Raw genomic sequence first — 21258 nt, forward strand, 5'->3', positions numbered from 1 at the left:
CACCAAATTAATGTATTAAATAATTTAATTGATATTGAAGTCGTTTAGTCTAATACCGAAGAACATGTGCCCAAATTTTGTATTTAGGAATCATATTCATATGAAAAATCCGACTTCAAGCCTCTAGCTTATTCCCATCTAAATTTTGATTTTGACACCACGATGATATTTTTAATGTATATAATATATTTGTTTATCCCATGTTGATTAAAAAAAACCTTTCTTTTAGTCTAGGTTTATAATAAAGATATTTTTTTTTATAATTAATGCACAACATTTAATATATTTTTTTTCTTTATATCACCTTATTTTTTCTTTCTTACTTTTAACATGATATCAGAACCATTATTTTAGTATTCATCATCTTATCAAGAATTAAGTATATTATGTGGTTGTAACTAATAATGAGAAAGACCTTTAATATTTTAGTTATATTAAAAGTCAAGTACGCTAAATGATTGTTATTATTAGTGGGTTTTTCACATCAAAAAGACTTTTTTGCATGGTCTTTCCACGTTAATTTCATCTTGTTTAAGCACCAATTTTCTTTCTAGTTTCATCTAGTTCCTCCCATCTTTTACCTTTGTTTTTTTTTAAGTGTTTCCAAACAAATTATGGAGCTTCTTGAAATTTTATAAAATTGTTATGGAAGGGTCTAACTATACATTATATGGGCTCAAGCTATGTCTAATTATCTCATGAGTATAAAACTTTGATGATATGTCACTAGAGATATCACTGAATAAAAAAAATAGATGAAGAAGACAACACCAAACAAATAAAGTATCTTTAAGACTAGGATAGCAAAAGCCACAAGATTGATTCAGATCACATGTGCACATTCCACCAACCTCTAATTTGGTAGATTAAAGACCGCCTTGTCACTTTGAATCTTTCTAAAAAAATGTTACATCATTTTGGATTTATCACATCAATACCAACTTCTAAGCACTCTATATCTCATGCAACAACAATCTATACAATCCATCAATAATTTCCTATCTAAGATGCACTTTGTTTGAGATCGATTTCCTTTCTCAAAACTATAATTTATAGATGTCATCAATGTTAAAAAAATTATAACTATTGGGACCACCAACACTTGGTTCTTTTCCTCATAGCCCTTACTAATGACTTCAAGCATGTTTGTGCATCTTATTTTTATCGTAGTCCCTTACCTATTTTAGATCAAGCTATTATTAAACCTCTCTAAAAAAAAACTCGTCATGACCCTCGCCAAAATGACTTTTATTATGTTGTATTTGCCACTATCAAGGGACCTTAATTCAACAACAAAGGTTGGCCATATGGATTTTCAAAAGGATTTTGCAATTATTATAAGAAACCAGGATACATTCTCTAGAAATTACCCAATCCGAGTTTATTAATTTTATCAGAAGCAATCCCCTCATCCTTTTTAGCATGGTTTTTTCCAAAATACCAACATATATTCTTAATAAATACATATCTTATGGTACTTTTTCTAAATCTGTCACCATTACCATTGAAGGTTCATCATCCACTGCTCTTATTGAAAAATTCTTTGCTTTTAAAATAGAATAAATTTTCAAACAAGTCCTCGTTTATTCTGGTAATCTAGCCTTTATGTCAGTCACACCTAATACTTCATCTTGGTTTTTTAACTTTGCCTATTACAATCATATGATACTTGATTTCATTTTTTTTCCATCAAACATATATAATTATAGTAATACTTTATCAATACAAATTCATGATGGTTCTCCTATAACTGTAACCCATATTGGAACAATTTTAACATTAAACATTTCTTTTCCTAATACTTAATGTATTTTCAAACTCACTCTTAGTATCATATATGTTAGTCAACTATATGAGTTCGATCTAACTGTTTTTTTCTTTTCTTTTTGTTGTTATGTGCAAGATCCAATGACAGGACAAACTCTAAGGACAGGTCGTAAGGTTGGATGACTATTTAAGCTAATAAGTCTCCACATTCCCTATCATTTCTTTTCACTAGTTCAAACAGCAGCCTTAGTCTTAATCACCCCCATCCATTAGTCTCTAGAACTCTTATCTCGGTCATGCTTTTATTAGTCATCTTCAACTTTTAGTGTGTAGTGGTCATTGACTTGTTAATAAAGAACAAATTGATAGCCTTATTTATTAACTAACAAAACAATCAGCATTATCATTTAACAAAAGTTATTCCTTTTCTTTTGCACCATTTGATTTAATTCACTCTGATGTTTGAGGTCTATCCCTCACTGTTATTGTGGACGGTTTTAGATATTTTATTATTTTCTATTAATAATTCTTTTCAATACACTTAAATATTTCTTAAGTGTAATAGATCTAAATTACCTTAATTATAATCTGATTTTGCTACCATAGTTAAAACTCAGTTTTCATGCAATATTAAAGTGTATTATACTGACAATACTGTTGAATACACAAATTCAAGAGTTATTAACTTTCTTAGCTAATATAACATTTTTTTCATCGTTTATGTCTAAGCATCTCTTAACAAAATAAGCATGTTGAGCACAAACACCAAGTCATTCCTAATATTTTCCCTGGCGTTAATCCTAACCTCATGTCTAGAATCATTAGTTTTAAAGATTAACACGGGTTAACTTTATTTTTTTAGATCCTTTTATAAAATTTATTTATTTTCAATTTCATATTTCAATATTTTTTTTTTTTTTGAATTGCTCTTCATTTTGTTTTTACTTTCCATTTGTAGGCTAGCTAGCCCAATCATATGCCCATGGTCATAGGTTTAGTGAGTTATCCAAGTTGATTTAGATCTTTTTTTTCTTTGTTTTTTTCATTTATTTTTTTCAGTTTCAATCCTTGGTATTTTTTTATTGAGATTTTTGTTGTTGTTTTTTTTTTTTACCTTATATGTAATCAATCCTCATCTCATGACCATGATCACGAGTTTCAAATGTTCACACGAGTTGAATTTGGTTTTTTTTCAGATTTTTTTTAATTTCATCATTTATCATTTGATTTTTTGGAAATTCATCTTCATGATTTTTTCACTTTTCTTTTGCATTTAATTCTTTGTGAGATCAAATATCAATTTATTTAATTATATACATATATGAGCATTTTAATTTATGATTAGGAAATTTTTTATATAAAAAAACAATAAAAAAGCCTATATATTTATTTTTTTGCTGGAAAAAAAATATTCTACCCAATGCGAAGCATAAGTCACGTAGCTATTATCCACCAAGGCACATTCTTTGACCCATTATTTTTGTGTAATTTTGACGCTCTGGAAGGCGCTCATGGACTTGAACTTCCTTATCTAATTGGTCCTTCAAGTGCTTGAATACGACTTCCCCGAGATACCCACGAGCCCGGCCTTCAAAGAAGGCTAGAATAGGGCGGCTGTTAGGAGCCTGCCCTAGATGGACTGGACCAAGGCCTTTGAAGGGTATATAAGTCTTTCGCATAGGCATATCTCTTGAAGAGCATAGAATTTGGCTATTGAGACGTCCGGTGCCTGAAATGAGAGCATGACATTGTTAAAGCTCGAAGGAATGTGCCATAGAAATTAACATACCGACAGGCAGGAGCTGGTCATTGTCCCTGCTTTTTTTTTCCCTTTTAATATTCTTTTTTTTATATATATATTTAAGAGACTCGGAGATATATCTGTACATTTTTGCCATATTTAGTCCGGTTATATTATGATAAAAAGATGTATAGGAAGATTATTTTCTACGAAATTTAACTTTAATTTATGAAAAAGGAGGAGAGAATTAATGAATTGGTATTGTATTAATCTTTAATAAACAACACAACTCGAAGTCCTCAACTTAAAGACTTGAAATTTCTACTTGGAGGTTTCATGTTTAAACCTTAAAAGAGATGGTATTGAAATTTAAGGATGGCAAGGGACTGCCCCTTTCTCTGTAAGACTGTAAACCGAGATCCATAAGCCCTCTCATAAGACCAAAAGATGAAAAAAATGACTCTGATCCACTGCTTTGTGTTGGCATTGCAAGCATTCACTATGATTGTGGCGCCATTACTATGTCAAGAAATATTTTAAGAGCTCAATGCCAAACATTTGAAATAAAATTTGAAGTTTCCCTGGAGACTTAACTGATGAAAAGCACAGGGGCTCCGATATGTGATCCTTTGGTGATGAAGGTCTCTTTCTTCTGTGAAGAGTAGTTCTTTGAACGAATAGCTTCTTGAACAGCTGTGTGGAGCCTTAGCTAAACCCCCCTCCACTCTCTCCAAGCCACTCCTTTTCTATTCATAGAAAATGTGAGGAAATCTTTCAAGAAAAAATTATCATCCCCAAAGAAACCAGCAAGTTTGAAAACTAATACGCACGAGAAGCTATAAGAACTTTCAACAGTATGGCTCACCTTCTGACTCTTCGCCTCATTTTCATTACTTGTATTAATGGATGATGAAGCAAATCCATGCAGCACTGGAGATGCTGGTGGTGATGTGGAGCCGTTGGCTTTTATGGGATTGAAAGAAGAGAAGAGTAGGGTGATATAGGGTGATATGGTGCTGACTACTTAAGGGAAAGAGAAAGAGGAGAAAAAGAAAAACTGCAAGCAATAAGCATAATTTCTCAAAGTTAAAGGCCGCCATGGCTTACTGATTAACTTAAATTCTCTGTCTTTCACTTTTCTTTATCACAAAGATTAGAAAGATAGAAAAACATAAGCTATATCTGCTATCTAGTTTTTTTATATATATAGAAACTTTATAATTGTAGTGGAAAAGATCATGGCTGGCGAATGGAAGAAGGCAAAGCAGTAGAAAAATCTGTAGAAGTCTTATTGATCCTTCTATTAAATTATGGCATTTAAGTATAGTAAAAATTAAGACCATGACCCATTAGTTACTGGGAATGTACCCAGTTAACCTTGATTGAATAATTTAATTGTTCTATCTACATTAATCTCTTCTGAAACATTATCATTTTGGTGCAAATGTATTGGAGGTACCTAACTTTAATGCAAGTATGTGCAGTAATGGAAGGAATTTGACTACACTATAATCCAGAAGGCCAGTTAGATTGTAATAAACAAAGAGCCGCTTGAAGGAAGGATCCCTTTGAATTTCTGGAATTTGGAACCAAAACGAGCCTTGGATAATACATGCACCATGTCAAATGTCCAAACTAAGGGCAGAAATTTTGGATTTCACAAAGCTAAACTTTGTCTGCAAGGAGATGACAGGTAGAGTTGCTCAATAGATTGGATTGATCAGAGAAAATTACAATTACAAGTTAATCTTGATTCATTTTCCCATGCATTATGAACTCCAGATTGTTTTCTTTTGAATCATATAGGCAATAGCCCATCTGCTAAAATGATTGTCACACTAGCACAAGTATACAACATTATAGACACTACTATTCCAGTTTAAGTGAGAATTCTAACAAATGAATATATTTCCCACCTAAATGAATCAAACACAAACAAACTTCACAATAAAACATATTGATGAATTTCTATAGTACATGTTGTAGATTTGCTCCACATCCAACATGACTGCGATACTCCAAGAATGAAAGTGTGGCACCATAATGAGCCAAAGCTCCTAATACCACAAAAACATGAAAAACTTGATGGCTGTGTCCTGTTAGGTCGAACCATCCAGGCTTCAATCTCTCTGGAAACCTGCTGACGTAAAACCCGGTTCCAGTCAAGTAAAATATAGCCATGGCAGACTCATAAGCCAAAATGGTGTCGCGCTTAGGGTTGCTCCAGTTGACAAATATTGCGTGGGCTGCTGGGATAAGGCCAAAGAGTGCCATGGAAGAGAAGAGGAAGGCTCGAAAAGAACGAAACTTTCCAGTCGATAGTGATGGAGAAAGTAGTGTTACTATAGTGAACATTCCCAGTGCAGTGACACCACCAAGGTAGATAAATTGCCAGTGTGGTTCACATTGGAAGATATAATAGATTGGAGGGAAAAATGAGGTGATGATCATTGTGGCGATGCCAACATAGTCCATTCGCAACAAGAGAATGTTCAAATGGTGTGAATGGCAACAAAAGAGGTGACAAATGGTACTTGAGAGGAGGCAGAACATAGAACCACCTAGGAATACATAGAATGGCCACCGGGTTGCCGACAAAACATCCATTTCCACGGGTGATATGTGCTCCAAATCTAGCAGTTGTGTTGTCCCCTGAAACACTTTTGGTGTTAGATAATATGAGAAATCAATTCACAACTGGAGAAGGGAGGAATGCGTTTCTTATCTAATATGAGGCAACTTACCAAATAGAAATCCTTTGAATTATAAGAAACATTTCTTTGTGCACTAGTAAGAATTGACCTGTAAAAATATTGCGAGGCTTAGCAATTTCAATTATCACCATAATTTGTTAAAGAACATTGAGGAACATTTCCAGCATTTTACTTGGACAGTAATATTTCTTAATTTCTTGACATGAAAATTTGGCAATACTTAACGTAAGTGATTTTCTTCAAAAAAGAACCCACACAAACTTATTCACTAATATTAATCTTAAAGCATAATTTCCTCCCTCTCCTAAATAATCTTCTACCTGATCATCCCCCAAGAAAACAAAATCCCTTTTTTTTTTTTCAATTTTCCATCCCCCCCTCTATTTATTTTTCCTCTTTGGTTAATTTTCCAATTAGCTGCTTAATTTAAGGGTTAGTGAATCTGATAAGAACAGGCAGCCAATTGTGAAGGTCTCAAAGAAATTTGTAGTTGCTGTAAGAAAAGGGAGAGAAAAATCATAGAAAAGAAAATCAAACTGAAGCTACAAAATTTCTTCAAATCCCATCTTAAGCTTCTGAATTACAAGAAGAATGGAGAGTCCATGTAATATTATAGGATTTTTCTCTGTAATTAGTAGTAATCGGTATACTTTTTTCATACTGGAAAAAAAAGGGAAAAAAAAAGAGTTAAGATTTACACAACAAATTACCTGGTTAACAAGCCAAGTAGATCCGCAACCTGAGGCACTTGCATTAAATTCGCCATAGTCAACCCCACAAACAACAAGAAACCAAGAAGATGCCTGCAAAATGTAATTGAAACCCAAAAATCCATTAAAAAGAAGAGTAATTATTAATTAACTAACTCAAAAATCAAGCACTAAATTTCCATCTCAAAACTAAAAGAGAGATTAATTACTTACGTCCAAACATTGAGGGTTTCATTATGCCAACGAAAAATGCTAAAGAGAGCTTCTTTGAGAGGCCAATCTGCTCTGTAGTAACTCAAGATGAACTCATTATCCTTCAAGTACTCTGGCAGCTCCCAAAACGAGACTAAATCACACCGTTTAGTAGCTTTTCCTTGGCTGATCTCATCTTTCGTGATCTTCCCTTGTTTCTTCTGGGCTTGATCCGTATTTTTCTTCCCTTTCCTCTTCACAGCCGTTAGAGCAGCCATAGAGTGAATCTTGAACGTAATTACAAATACAGTCGTTAATTTCTCGTCAGGATATTTGAGCTTGTTTGGTAAGAATATAGAAAGGCTTGTCTTTGGCCTTCTTTCTGTCTCTGTTTGTGCTCAGTTATTTGGAGGACACAGCACACCTATGCACCAGCCAACTGCACCATTTAATTATAGGGACATGCTCTCTCTCTCTCTTGTTAGTTCGGTGCGAGAGAGAGTTGCATGCAATGCAGTTCACCATTCAATAATAAATAGCGAACGTTGTTAGGTCACCAATAAATTTGTGTGTAAAAGTTTCCGTGTGAGAAACAGTCACCGTCCTCATGTTTTCCATTTTTATTTTTATTATTATTTTCGTATCAGTTTTTTAAATATCAAGATTATTTCTTTTTGTTGATTTTTTTTGTAATTAATGAGGTATATATTTCATTATCAAAACAAAAAAAAAAGAAAAAAAGGGTAGTTGCTAGAATCACTTTATATTTATTTTAATGATGGATCTCTAGCTAGTACTCTGCTTGCTTTCACATTGTTTATGGCAAGAATTCTGTTGTTTTTAAATTTGTAGGTCCTTCAATTAATTCCCAGTCTATCTTTACTTTTGGTTGGGAAAGGGTTTTGTCGTGTTGGTTTGATTTTGGGAGGAGGGAAAGCACTCTATGTTGTTTGAAGCTACCATTCAACTTATTTTTTATAAAAAAAATTAATTGTTTTTTAAAATATTAAATTAGAAATAGCTAGACAGCATTAATTAGGCAACCCATCTCAGCGGCGGAGATAGTTAGCCCACCACTCGAACCAATTCTTGTGTATTTATTCATTTATTACTAGTAATAGTAACTCATTGCCCTGAAGGCACTCCAAAACCTGACCACAAAACAATAATTTTCTTGCGCTAATGTTGGCTTGTCGAGCTAGACAAATCCCTGGTTTGTCGAGGCACCCCAAGTTTCATCATTTTTACGAACCATGCATCTTTAGCCCCACTCAAAGTTAAATAAAGATTTGCGAATCTGCCTGCCTTCCTCCTCAAGGCTATTTGAGATGAACACAAACAATGTGGTAATCTACAAGTAGAAACATAGTTTTGCTCCCTCGTTGAAGTTAAGGAACACATTAGGAAGAAAACATCATCATGGCCATGTATGTTTGTTTGTTTGTCTGTCTGGTTTTTGTTGGTTAAACATGGTCTAGCTTGATTCTTAGATAAACTGATTAGATTCGAATTACAAGGTATCTTCATCTTTCTTGTTTAAACTTGAATGGGAGATGATCATTCTCCTTTGATTGTCCCACATTAAATCATATGCTTGGTTGGGGCGCCAACTAAGTCTGATGGGAAATGGAATTGAGACTTTAAAGACGTGTTGGTTATTAGTTAGATTGATTATAATCCACCTCTTTCGTGTGAGTTTATTGAGTGACTCATGCCCATCAAATATTTCTTCCTTCCGTCTAAGCACCTATTTGATATTTTGTTTCAAAAAAGTTACGAAAATTTTGAAAAAAAATTTATAATTTTAAATTATTTTGATGTGCTGATATTAAAAAACAATATTATTTTAATATATTTTTAAATAAAAAATACTTTTAAAAAGAATCATTACGACTCTCAAAACCCTTTTAGATTCTAGAGTGTGTTTGTTTTTTGGAAAGTGATTTTCGGGAAATCACTTTCCAAACTTTCTTATGTTTGTTTGTCATTAGAAAAGTTGGTTAACCAAAAATATTTTCCAGTCAAAGAAAAATTTGGATTGGTTTTCAAGAAAGTGTTTTCCTTTTATTTTGAACGGAAAACACTTTCTGAAAGTTGTGAAAAATTTAGAAATGTCATATTATTTGCTGATTATATCAAATTTGATCTTTAAACTTTTGATTGCTATATATATTTTGTTTTGAATTTTTTTTTTCAATTTCATCCCTTAAATTTAATTTTTATAGTAACTTTGGTTCTTATTTTTATAATTGTTATTTGCTTTTTCCTTATTATTTTTTAATTGAAATTTTTTATCTATTAAATTTAGTCTTCATTCTTTTAATTGTTACTTATTTTATTTGAAATAATTTATCAAATGGTAATTATTATTATTTTAATTTCTTCATCTTTCAATTTTTTTTATTTGTTAGATTTGATCTCTATTATTTTGATTATTATTTATTTTTTTTGAGATAATTTATGAAATTATATTTTTTTTCAATTTCATTCTCATTCAACATTTTAATTTGTAAGATTTGTTTCTTATTATTTTAATAAATTTAAAAAAAAATAAAACATTAATAAGTTATTTTCCAGCTCATTTTCCATGATAAAACCAAACACTGGAAAGTGTTTTCTAATTTATTTTTCATTACATTACCAAACATTGAAAAATAATTCACTTTTCTAGAATTTATTTTTTTGAAATTCATTTTCTAAAAAAAAAACTACTAACTACTTTCCAGTAACCAAACGAGACATAATCTTACTATTATTTTAAAAAAAAATCAGAACTATACATCCAAAATTGTGAATGAACTCCACATTCGGAATTGAAAACTTTTGGCACGTCGTGCACTTCTGCCCTTTCTTAAAAGCAAGGAATCTATCAAGATGAGCTTGCCTGTCCATCCATGTTAGAGAAACAATCAAATTCCAAATACCCTGTGCAGGCTCGAACACCCTTTTTGTCAGTATCTTGCAGCATATAATAGACTAATGGTGAGATATTCCAGCCTCCCTTCAGATTTGACCATGCATGTGCATACTCCTGGCAAAATCTACAGTTTAATACTGGCAAATGTACCGACTAATACACAAAACAGAGGACCCCTGCCCCATCTTTATGTATACTTAAATAAACCTATTAATTAATACACCAGTGACAGTAATCTCTCTCTTTCTATATTCATTATGAGTTGTCTTGCTTTCCAATTCTTAGCTAATGTTCCAATGCCAGAAGTGTCATCCAACCTTTCCTCCTTCAACAAAAGGTCCTTCCACCATCAACTGGAAAAACTGAAAGAAGAAAAAACGGGACACAGTTTTCGGCAATTGTACCGTTTAAGACTGCATTTCTTGTAAAGGGCAAAGAAGCAAAGAGGAACTCACTACTTTCATTTAACAGAACAGAATGTGTGTGTTAACAGCTTTAAGATAACATTCGCATTCACTGGCTCTTGTGGAGACCAAGCCAAATATACATGCAACTCTGTGTCCTTTTATTGAGACTCTGGATGCAGTAGGATCGGTAAAGGTTTGAATTTACAATAGAATAAACAAAATGGGAAAAGAAAGGACCAAACTGGTTTTGAGGCGTCACGATAAAGACCCACAAACAAGCTTCTAAAGCATTCAAGATCATGAGAATGCTTATGAGGCGCTTGCCATGAGACAAGCAGGCAGAGACTGTTATGATAGGCGCATCATGGTCAACAGAAGCTGTTGAACAATATTGAACGAAGGAGAATGACACTTTAGCCCTTGAGACATCCTAATTGTTCCAAGGAACTCCTGATATCAGAGCTTTCTTCAGGTGCTTGAACAATATTAGGGCTCTCTGATGGCATCACATCTGTGAGAGGGTAGCTTCGATTGGCATGGAGTTGGTTACTTGCACTGCTACAGACTCCTTTCAAAACTACACTTTTGTGCAGCCCACCCAGCAATCCTTCATAATCTGTGTCTCCACATTCTCCAGCAAAAACAACCATATTTGCCAATTCCACGCCCCATCGAACATAGAGATACCTGAAATGTAGTTTTGAGTCAAAATTTCATAAATTAGCATAACAGGGAAACGAACAGAATATTTGTGTTCTGAGTTCAATCAGCCATGCCAACAAAGAATGAAAGAAAACCTCAAACGCATTATAGTGTATGGGAATAAGAATAAAATTGGTTATATAAATTTTCAATGCCAGGTCCCAAATTTTGGCCACACTGCTTTGTCCGTGCCTAAGGTTCCTTTACTATCCAATTTGCTATATGCAATTTCATTTATAACTTCAATTGCAATATCATGGAAAACATATATTAATGAAAAACCCTACCTGAGGGCTTGGGAGCGGGAAGCCAATACTGGAATTACATTTAACCTGGTCCCGTTTTGGCAATAAATAGCATGGCAACGGAGAGCCTGAATTCTCAGCTCCTTCTGAAGCTCCTTAACAGGCGGAACCTGCAAAAGACATGGATGTAACTCACAATGCATTCGCATCCCATTGCACTGCAAATCTTAATTTAAAAATAATTCAGGCACCTATAAACCACATCTAAACTAACCCTTAATTTCAAAAGAAAAATCAAGAAGTCACTTGAGAGAAGAGAAGTACCAATCCTGGCTTTTTCACTGTAAAAGCATAACAATAGTCAGTTGAAAGTTGTTCCGCTGCAGTTACAATCCGTTCCTCGTTCTCAGCCTTCTTATCAGAAACTGAAGATGCCCAGCGAACCAGAGTCTTCCTCAGCCCTTCTCCACCCCAACGATATTCAATGTGCGAGTGATAATAAAAGTCTACGACAAAGGGACCATCCTCCGGGTTGGGAGTTGAATAGTAGAGGTCACTACCACTATTGCAAATGAAAGCATCAAAATCACTGGGGCTAAATCCCCCTGAAGCCAGAAAGGAGCGTATCTCAGATATGGTCAAGGACGTTGACAATATAAACCCTATTGAACCTTCGGTCCTTTCCTTTTCAACAGCCTCAAAAATCTTTCTGGTGGCTTCAGCAAGACTGAAGATTGTATCAAAGTCCACTGCAATGACAAAGATTTGTTTCCTCCTCCTCAATGATGGAAATTTACCAGAACTGCTGTTTTGGTCAACAGCCTTTCGTGTGTCCTTTACTACACCCTTGGACCATGACAATACAGCATTCTCTATTTTACTCTTCTTATCAGTAGCATTTCCTTCAGAATCTAGAAGATTATCATTTCCACTACCTCCAGTCTTTTCCCCATCTAATGAGAACTTTAAGTTCAAAGATAAATCCTGTATATCTCTCAAGGAATCACCAGGAGAATCTGTATCGGAAGTATCAGCTCCATCATCACTTTTTTGCCACTGTGGATGCCTTGATTTGCAACTGGCTATTCTGGATAGGTAAGTCTTGCAATGCTCTGGCCACGAAAACAAGTGAATGTTCTTCAACCCATTCTGACGGCATTTTGCCCAAAGGTGCTTCTCGGCAACAAGCTTTAGAAGAGCACCAGCAATGGATTGCTGATCATGAGGATCAACAAGAAGACCGTTGTCAAGTACCTGAGGAAAGATCAACAATCAAAACTGGAACATTTATACACAACATGCTCATTCACATGCATAAACAAGTTATATCTCTTCGGCAATATTTTTATTGATGAGCACGCATACCCGGTGTATGTCTACTGGACCTCCATTTTTTGTGGCAACAATGGGCAATCCATGAGCTGCTGCCTGCTCGGTGGAAAAAAGTAACAGTTTATATTGGTCTCAAATAATAAATTATCATCAAGAAAAACCATTCATCTAATCAAGAAGAGCACCTCAATTAAAGTAAGTCCGAATGGCTCAATAAAAGCTGGATTGATGAAAACTCCCTGCACAAAGTTCCAGCTAGAATTAGGTATCTAACAATACTGAGTTATGATTGTGTGTTTGGAAACAGAGACTGAAGGCCAAAGGGAACCATCTATGTCATACAGATGGAGTATGACATATAACAGCAATTACATCAGATGATAATTAACCAAAATACAGCAACCAAAAACCAAGCAAACAGAATAATAATACCCAACCTCACATGTATCCCCTAGAAAACACATGAAACTAATATGCTTGAAATGCTTTACAGAGAATTAGACAAGCATTATAGAAGTTTTGTTAGTCATAATTGGATGGCTAATCAATTATACATTGCACTAAACTAGCTAACAATTAGAGGCTTAGGAGAGACCTCTGCCAATTATTTGTAATGTCAAGCACCATAAAATAATTGTATTTTTTAAATTAAATCTCGGCAGTTGAAAAACAAATGAGAAACTGCAGAACATAGGACACTCGTGAGATGCCTGATACGCTTTACAGTTTACACAGAATTAGACTAGCATCATAAAAGCTTTGTTAACCAAAATTTAATGTAAAATACCATAGAATTATTCTATTCTTGTAAATGATGTCTCAGTTAAGAAATTAATGTAAAATGCAGAATACAGGTCACTCAAGAAGCGGTCTAAACAGAACCAAAAAGAAAAGAAAACACAAGAAAAGGTCAGAGTAAGCTGAATGCACCACTGTACTAAATAACGGAGCAAAAAACATCACCTATTTTATGACTTTTCTTATCTTGAGCTCAGATGATCAATTCATTTTTTAGTTTAATCCAGTAAACTACAGGGCATACCTTTGTCTTTGCTGCTAGACGATATATGTCAGGAACATCAGACTGCTTGTGATGTTTAGGGTAAGCAACTTGCCCATACAGATCATACTTGTCAATAAGCTTGAGCACTGAAAGAAGGACAGATGCATTTGTGCTGGACATTTCATCAATGCCATCTCGATTACCCATAATTAGAGTCTGTAAAGTGAAGTGCAGGGCGAATAAAAAGATAGCATGACCTCAACAGAAAGCAAGCTCAATTGTGCAGCAATCAAGAACAGGTTTACATTTAGGTAACTTAACATACAAGGTTAGCAAGCTCTCTCAATTGTCGGCATTCTCCAAATGCTTCAACCAAAGTTGTGATGTTCTTTTTGGGATCTGGTCTTGCAAGGGCAAGTATCATAGGTTTGCGAGGATTGGTAAAGAAGCGCATGATCTGCAGCATAGCAAGTAATGAACTGAAATCAGTTGTCCAATTAAAAGTGGGGAAAGGGTAAGATTAAACATATTGGCTATAAGAAAAAACTGAAACCTCTGCCCATATTGGTGGATCAGGAGAAGTAGGATGGTCTTCATTTCCTTCTATTTCACCATCCATATCACCATCCTGTGGAATAATGTGATGAAACTCCATTCCAGGAGGAATTATCTGCAGAGCACCACAAGTTATTAACATATGTTTCCTTCACTAGAAAGCAATTTGCCTTGGGGAATAAGACAAAAACAGGCAATATGAATATTAAAGCTAGATAGGGTGCATGCTAGAAATCTACGTCTATGAAATATAGCCATCCTGCAGTCATTCCCAACCACATGTTCCTTGGAAAAATTTAGAAACTAAGCACTATTCACCATCTTGTACTTAGTTCCATGCGCATTCCGTTTAATGGGCAAAACATCAAACTCCAAGTATCCCAGATTGACATATACAGCCACTGGCATCATTGTTTAGGATGTAATTTAATACAACCATGCATTTAATGAACTGGAGTAAGGATCCCATTAAACCCACCCTAACCTAGCTGAGATTCACTAACCAAGATCTGAGGCAGAGCAAGCTTACTTGGATTCTGATAGTGTATTTGCTATTTGGAAGCAAGGAGCTTTTATGAGGTTACCAAACCCCAATCAGGGAAAAAAGGGTACTTACAGCCATGCGGGGCATGAACCTCCCATAACAACTCACGTTACGTTTGATTCTTGCTCGCAGTTTACGCTCCAGTATTGGATCAAAACCATCATACAAGCGCCATTGCTGCTCTATTTCTTGCCTAGTGCTGGTTATGACTATCTCTGAGGAATCAAGTGATAACTCCTCTGCCTCTATCCGACGCATTATTTTGTATGTTGAGTTGATCTCATCCCTTGAGAGTCGGCCTTGTTTAAGTAGCTGCTCTAATTTATCCCGGCCAAGTGAGTGACCAGTAAAAAGCATGGGGACATTTAAAGCACCAGATAGAAGAGCAGCAGAATCGCCAGCATCAGCATAATGGCCATGGATGGCAACAGGCCAGACCGGCTTTCCCCCACCAATTTGTTCTCCTAGGCTTTTAGACATCTGAATTATGTGGCAAAGTGCGCCATCTACAAATTCAGGGATGTGAGGCCACAATAGTTCCTTTGGAACATATTTATCCTTCGGACCGAAAGGTATGCGGACAATATAAGCACCACTGCTCTCCCCCATCTCATCCAAGAAATCTTCTGAGTTTCTTAGAGTCAACATCTCTGTGGGTTCACCATAACTCCAATCTACATCCGGGGCTGATACTTGTCTAGTAAACAAATCAACTCGATACACTCCTGGCATGGAGCCCAAAGCCCTTGCAAGTTCCACTACATATTTAACCTGATAGAAAAAATATCCAAGATCATTGGTTATCTATTCCTGCAGCTATGCAGTTATACTATGACCAGAAAATGGGAGTGAGAGCCACATATGACCACTCCAAAAAAAAAAACTTCATGTTACCTGACCACCAGTATCAGAATCGCGCCCAAGCTCCATATTTTCTCCTCGTATTAGACCATGAAGGCTGCATGCATATTACTTGTTAAAAATATTAAATCAGCAACATGCACACTAGCAAAATCATGTGGTAAATGCTAGTGCCGTAATCAGGACATATATAATATCCTATTAATTTCTCTTCAGCAGTATGAGAAAAGTGAAAATCCATTCGTTATGTTATAATAAACAATACCGCACCAACTAAATGCCTTATAGTCCTCTTCACAAGCACATTCAATTATTAGAGAACTAAAGTTCAGTCCATGCCTTATTAATACAATATATAGTTTTTTCCCTTTCTGCTGATTAGCCCAAGCCTCCATTGCATCAACAGAATTGATTCTAGACAGTCTGTTCCTGATGCTATCACCATGGGCCGATAAATCTCCAACTGCATCACCTTTCTCTCCCTCTGATAAGTCTTCAGACATATCAGCCACTGCTTCTCTGCGGCCTCTTTCACGTTCAAGACGACGTTTAGCATTTCTCTGGGCTAGCTCTCCCTCAAGCTACAAAAGAAAATACAATAGTCAATCATTCAGCCCAAGATAAAAAGAACCATGAGCCAGAGAATGCAGCATCTCCTTTGTACACTGAGATTTAGAAAATCCAAAGAAAAAACGAAAGGTGACACGTTATTCTTTGCAAAACTAGACAGCCACAAGGTAAACACTTTCCATTTAGACACATTACCCGCTCACCCCCAAAAAAGGAAGGAAAAAGATTAAAAGAAAAATTGAACTATATCAGCACATCCAAAGCATCAACAAGAGAATTTATTACCTACAAGCTCACACATCTCAACGAAATCTCAACAGATCTTGAAAGCTAATCGCATCGCAAGTAATAATATTTTGGAATGAGAACATACAAATTACCATATGATCATCTTCTCCAAAACGGTCATGTGCCCAGTGTGTTGCGATTGCAAATCGACAATATCAAACCCCATTAACTAACACTGATTTGTGATCAAACAACCTATTGAAAGGTTAAATCCCATGTAAGAAAAGTAACCAAACTCCACCCCCCCACCCCCCCCATTCCCTCCAAAAATATCCATCCAATCAAGTTCACCATTTTCCAACATCAAAAAATTCCACTCAACTCTCAAATAAATGCAAACACATCACCAAATACCAAATATCAAATCAAGAGCACAGCTAAAAGCGCCACAAAATTGATCTGAAAAAAAATCAACCTGTTTCTTTTGCCGAGCCAAGTTCCAGATCCTCCAACACATATTCTCCAACCTCGTATTCCTCTCTCGCGGACTCCTCGTCGCCTGAGCCTATACCAAACAGTAGACAGAAAAACACAGCCAAAATCACACTCATGCACGCAAAAAAATCAACAAAAACACAAAGGGGTACACTTAATACAAACATACTCGAACCCAGGCGCGATGAAGATCGGTCTCATCAAATCCAGAAACAACTTCTTCAACAAAATAACGAGTTGGGCTAAACCTGCCTCTCTCTCTAAGCAAAAGAGACGCGTTTTTTTCATCTAAGCCAGGACCTACATCAAGAATTGCTTCAAGATAGCTGTTTATCCAATCATTCCCCGCCATTTTTTAGTTACGAGACCACCAACACCGCCACCTGCACCACTACCACCAGCAGCAGCAGCAGAGCTGTTTGTTTGTGGTTTTACTTGTAGGATTAGTACAGTATTAACGGGAAGATAGCGTCTTAAAGAGAAAATGAGGGTGGCAAGGGAGAGGGCTTCCCTCTTTGTTTTGGACTCTACGAGATTTTGCTGCCTTCAAAACCGTAAATTGTCGTCTCTTTGGAATAATTTGGTATTTATTTATTTATTTATTTATTTCAGGTTTTTCAAAAAAGGAAAGAATTCTCATAAAAAAAATAAGAAGAAGAAATACAATAATTTCATTTTTTTTTCTTACATGACGGTTTGCATCAGTAATTAGTTGTTAATGTGAATTGAATTGAATACTCAAAAATTATAAAAAGATTACCTATACACATCTTGTTCGGAATATATTTTTTTATAAAAATTTAATTTATATCTATAATTTCTTGTTATACACCAAAAAAATTAATACCTGTAAACCAACAATAACACTAAATTTAGACACACACAAATATACAAGTATTTTCATAAAATAATTTATATTTAAACCATTTTTTATATATCAAAAATGAGTTTTGAGTGAATTGTTTGTAATTAAAATGATATAATGATGAGATTTGTTTCCTCCATTTCTCTTGTGTTTTAAAACAATATGGTAACTTGAAAAATAAAATGTGTTAGCATTTTAGCTCAATATTTAAGAGAGTCTTATGGTAACGGTTATTTTTCAAAGTATTTTTTATTAAAAAACACATTAAAATAATATTTTTTTATGTTTTAAAATTTATTTTAAACATCAGCAAATCAAAATAATTTAAAAATAAAAAAAAATAATTTTAAACAAAAAATTAAATCTACTAGCTCCTATTTAAATCACAATTTTAAACACGAACTGAATTAAAACATTTATGTGTTCAAAACTTAAATTTTAAGATTAATTTTTTTAAAAAATTAATTTTTTTATATTTTTAGATTATATATTGGTATAAAAAATAAATTTAAAAAAATAAAAATATATTTTAATATAATTTAAAGTAAAATATATTTTAAAAACTAACTCTGATATAATAAAAAACGAACAACCACGTTACTGTTTTGCCTTTTTGGTATTGCAGGCTCTGTATGGAAAGTGGGGTAAGTGAATTGAAATACATCGGCAATGCACTTGGAATTGTTGACAATTACGCACCATTACTTTTCACTTAATTATTATGTTTGAAATTAAATTTGGTGGGTCGAATGAATAACGACTTTGCTCTTTTAACAAATTAAAAAAAAATTGATCATGCATAAAATAAAAAAAATTGGTTTAATATAATTAACTCCACTATCTCTTGTTATTTGCATATTTTCAGGTATACAATAATTTTTAAATTTTTTTATTTTTAATATCAACATTTTAAAACTATTATAAAACATAAAAAAAACATTAATTTATTTTTTAAAATCAAACTCACTTAAATGCAGCTTCAAACACGAAAACAAATAAAAAATGCCTAAATATTTTATTTACATTACCTTATTTTTTTATATGAAAAAATACACATTATATATACATACTTTTTTTTTGGATTTGAGGAAACCCTACTTCCCGAAAAGCGCACTTTGTGGGTCCAAGTAAGTGAGTAAAACCTCGGCTGTCCCAGGCTCTTACAAGAGGTGCACGCCCTGACTCGAACTCGAGACCTGCTGTACAAATCTCAAGCTCTTTGCCACCATGCTACGCATCTTGGGGACCATTATATATACACACACTATCAATATCAACCATATATTGTGATACATGAAATTAAAAGGCATGGATAATTTAATAATTTAATCAACAATAGTGTTAATCAGAATAGTTTAATAAAGGTGTCCATGTGGTGCTCAACAAATTCCGTATGGGTGCAAGAAATTCAAAGGAAGAAGAGACTACCACCTCTTGTTCTTGGGTACCAGGCTAGCATCTTACGTGCCCCATGCTAATTGGACCCAGGGATGAGTAAGACAGATGTCCACATCGTTCTTCCATGGAAAAAGCGAATATCATTTTACTTTAATCTTGAAAGATCCCGAGATGATTAGTTTAATTGGTCGTCTAATAAATAATTGTTCTTGAGCGAATGAACAATTCACTGATCATGCCAGCACACCACTCATGGCAGACACACGTGCGGGGGGTCAGTTTTGCACTTGTAATATGAGGATGATAACACTTTTGTGAGTGATTCACATGGACCGTCCTGTATTTCTTAATCAACTGCTCTTGGATGCTTAATAAATACTATTCTGATAACAAAATCAATAATCTTATACTATTTTAATGCATTAAGAAAACTATTTTATTGTAAAATGAATTACTTACATTGGAGTCAAAATATTAAGATGAAAGAAAAGATGAAGATGGTGGTCGTGGTGATGAATATGGATGATGGTTAGGTGGTTATGGTTGTTCATTTACTGAAGGTGTCATTGTTACTCCTATTTAGTAGTGTGATTGTGATTGTTTTTTAAAATACTTTTCACTCAAAAATATATCAAAATAATATTTTTTTTATTTTTTCAAAATTATTTTTTATATCAGCACATCAAAATGATCTACAAATACCAAAAAATATTAATTTGAAGCAAAGAAAAAATATCAATTTTTTTCAAAAGTATTTTTAAAACACAAAAACAAACAGGGCTTTAACCTAATTTGTTGGCCCGTCTTCTAACCCAAGGTTGATTCAATTTGACTTGATTCATCCAATATATATATATATATAGACACACACACACTTTAAAACAAGTTAAGAGTTGTCGTGAAAACATTGTATGTATAGATTTATTGTACCGTGGACTAGAACAATGCAATAATTTCTTTGCCCTCCAAGACAAAAAAAAACGGGAGTAAAAATAATTGAGTTGTCATGAAAAAAATTTGTAAAACCAACTTTTAGGGGTGTTTTTTCCTTTTCATGTACATTTTTTTTTTGTTTATAATCAGGTTGGTCAAATGCAATTTAGTACTAAAATAAACATATAATATTATTTTTAAAAAATAGTTGGTGTATGCTATGCACGCTTTAACATGTTGGCAACTCTTTTTCCTCTTGGACGGTGCATGAGTTATTTCCAAACACCGCCTTGCCTTACGACTTTTCATTATAGTTTAACGCCAACGACCTTTTTTCTCTTCATCTTTCTCTCATCCTCGATTTCCATGCTGATCTTTCAGATTTTCAAATCAACCTTTCAGTTTATTTTTCCTACACAATTGGTCTGTTTTCTTTTGACTATCATTTCTTTTATTTGGGATGATTTATGAGATTGTATTATTTTTTTTAATTTCACCCCCTTTAATTTCTTAATTGTTCAAATTTTGTTGTCATTCCTTTGATTGCTGTTTTTTTTATTCGGAATGTTTTTTTAAATTAATTTTTTTTTGCAATTTCACTCTTCTTTGTTTTTTTAGGCCTACTTTTTTTTTTTACCTAGGCAAATTTTTAAAATTGATTTTTCCCCGATTTCATACTTCAACATTAAATTTATCGGAGACCGTGCTTCTTAATTGAGTTTAAGTCGGGATTTCACGGGTTACGAGTTTGGAAGATTAATCTAGTATTAAGAGATTCGTTCGGGTTTGATTGGTTTTCCTTTTTTTCAAGCTCGTGTTTTTTTCGGTTTCATTCCTTTACATTTATTTGATTAAAGATTGAGCTCTATTTTTTTTTTCTTTAGGATTTTAGTAATTTTGAGAATGAACCATATTATCTCGGGTCTTTTTATTTGTAGTTTATTTTTAAAATAATTTTTGTTTTTTTATTAGATTAGATTAATTGATTAAGTGTAAACATATGATGAGTTTAAGGGATTAACTTAGGTTTAGGAGATTCGTCCGGGTTTGCTTGTTTTTTTGTTTTATAAGCTCTCTTT

General features: G+C 34.0%; 2 protein-coding genes across 2 annotated transcripts; both read right to left on the reverse strand.

The window, feature by feature from the left end:
* Positions 1 to 5207: 5207 nt before the first annotated feature.
* Positions 5208 to 7634, reverse strand: LOC133688158 (heptahelical transmembrane protein 1-like). Its single transcript, XM_062107559.1, has 4 exons — positions 7146 to 7634; positions 6933 to 7025; positions 6253 to 6310; positions 5208 to 6160 (listed from the first exon to the last, which is right to left on the reverse strand). The coding sequence occupies exons 1-4, from the start codon at positions 7400 to 7402 to the stop codon at positions 5477 to 5479; spliced, it is 1092 nt and encodes a 363-aa protein (XP_061963543.1). The 5' UTR covers positions 7403 to 7634; the 3' UTR covers positions 5208 to 5476.
* A 2848-nt stretch (positions 7635 to 10482) lies between these two features.
* LOC133689364 (probable sucrose-phosphate synthase 1) lies at positions 10483 to 17533 on the reverse strand. The gene is made up of 13 exons (XM_062109197.1): positions 17153 to 17533; positions 16964 to 17053; positions 16030 to 16271; positions 15724 to 15787; positions 14902 to 15600; positions 14284 to 14400; positions 14056 to 14187; positions 13770 to 13946; positions 12913 to 12966; positions 12761 to 12823; positions 11720 to 12649; positions 11438 to 11565; positions 10483 to 11135 (listed from the first exon to the last, which is right to left on the reverse strand). The coding sequence occupies exons 1-13, from the start codon at positions 17333 to 17335 to the stop codon at positions 10862 to 10864; spliced, it is 3153 nt and encodes a 1050-aa protein (XP_061965181.1). The 5' UTR covers positions 17336 to 17533; the 3' UTR covers positions 10483 to 10861.
* Between the last annotated feature and the right edge of the window lie 3725 nt (positions 17534 to 21258).

Source organism: Populus nigra, chromosome 3 (assembly GCF_951802175.1).
Source record: "Populus nigra chromosome 3, ddPopNigr1.1, whole genome shotgun sequence".
NCBI lineage: Eukaryota > Viridiplantae > Streptophyta > Magnoliopsida > Malpighiales > Salicaceae > Populus > Populus nigra.

Excerpts from the sequence above, each read along its gene's own strand:
- LOC133688158 (XM_062107559.1), bottom strand. The coding sequence starts at position 7,402 with ATGGCTGCTCTAACGGCTGTGAAGAGGAAAGGGAAGAAAAATACGGAT. Across the intron at positions 7,026-7,145 it reads GAAACCCTCAATGTTTGGAC|GCATCTTCTTGGTTTCTTGT; the intron begins GTAAGTAATTAA and ends TACATTTTGCAG. Across the intron at positions 6,311-6,932 it reads CTACTTGGCTTGTTAACCAG|GTCAATTCTTACTAGTGCAC; the intron begins GTAATTTGTTGT and ends ATATTTTTACAG.
- LOC133689364 (XM_062109197.1), bottom strand. The coding sequence starts at position 17,335 with ATGGCGGGGAATGATTGGATAAACAGCTATCTTGAAGCAATTCTTGAT. Across the intron at positions 12,967-13,769 it reads GTCTAGCAGCAAAGACAAAG|GGAGTTTTCATCAATCCAGC; the intron begins GTATGCCCTGTA and ends AACTTTGTGCAG. Across the intron at positions 12,824-12,912 it reads TCGGACTTACTTTAATTGAG|GCAGCAGCTCATGGATTGCC; the intron begins GTGCTCTTCTTG and ends TCCACCGAGCAG.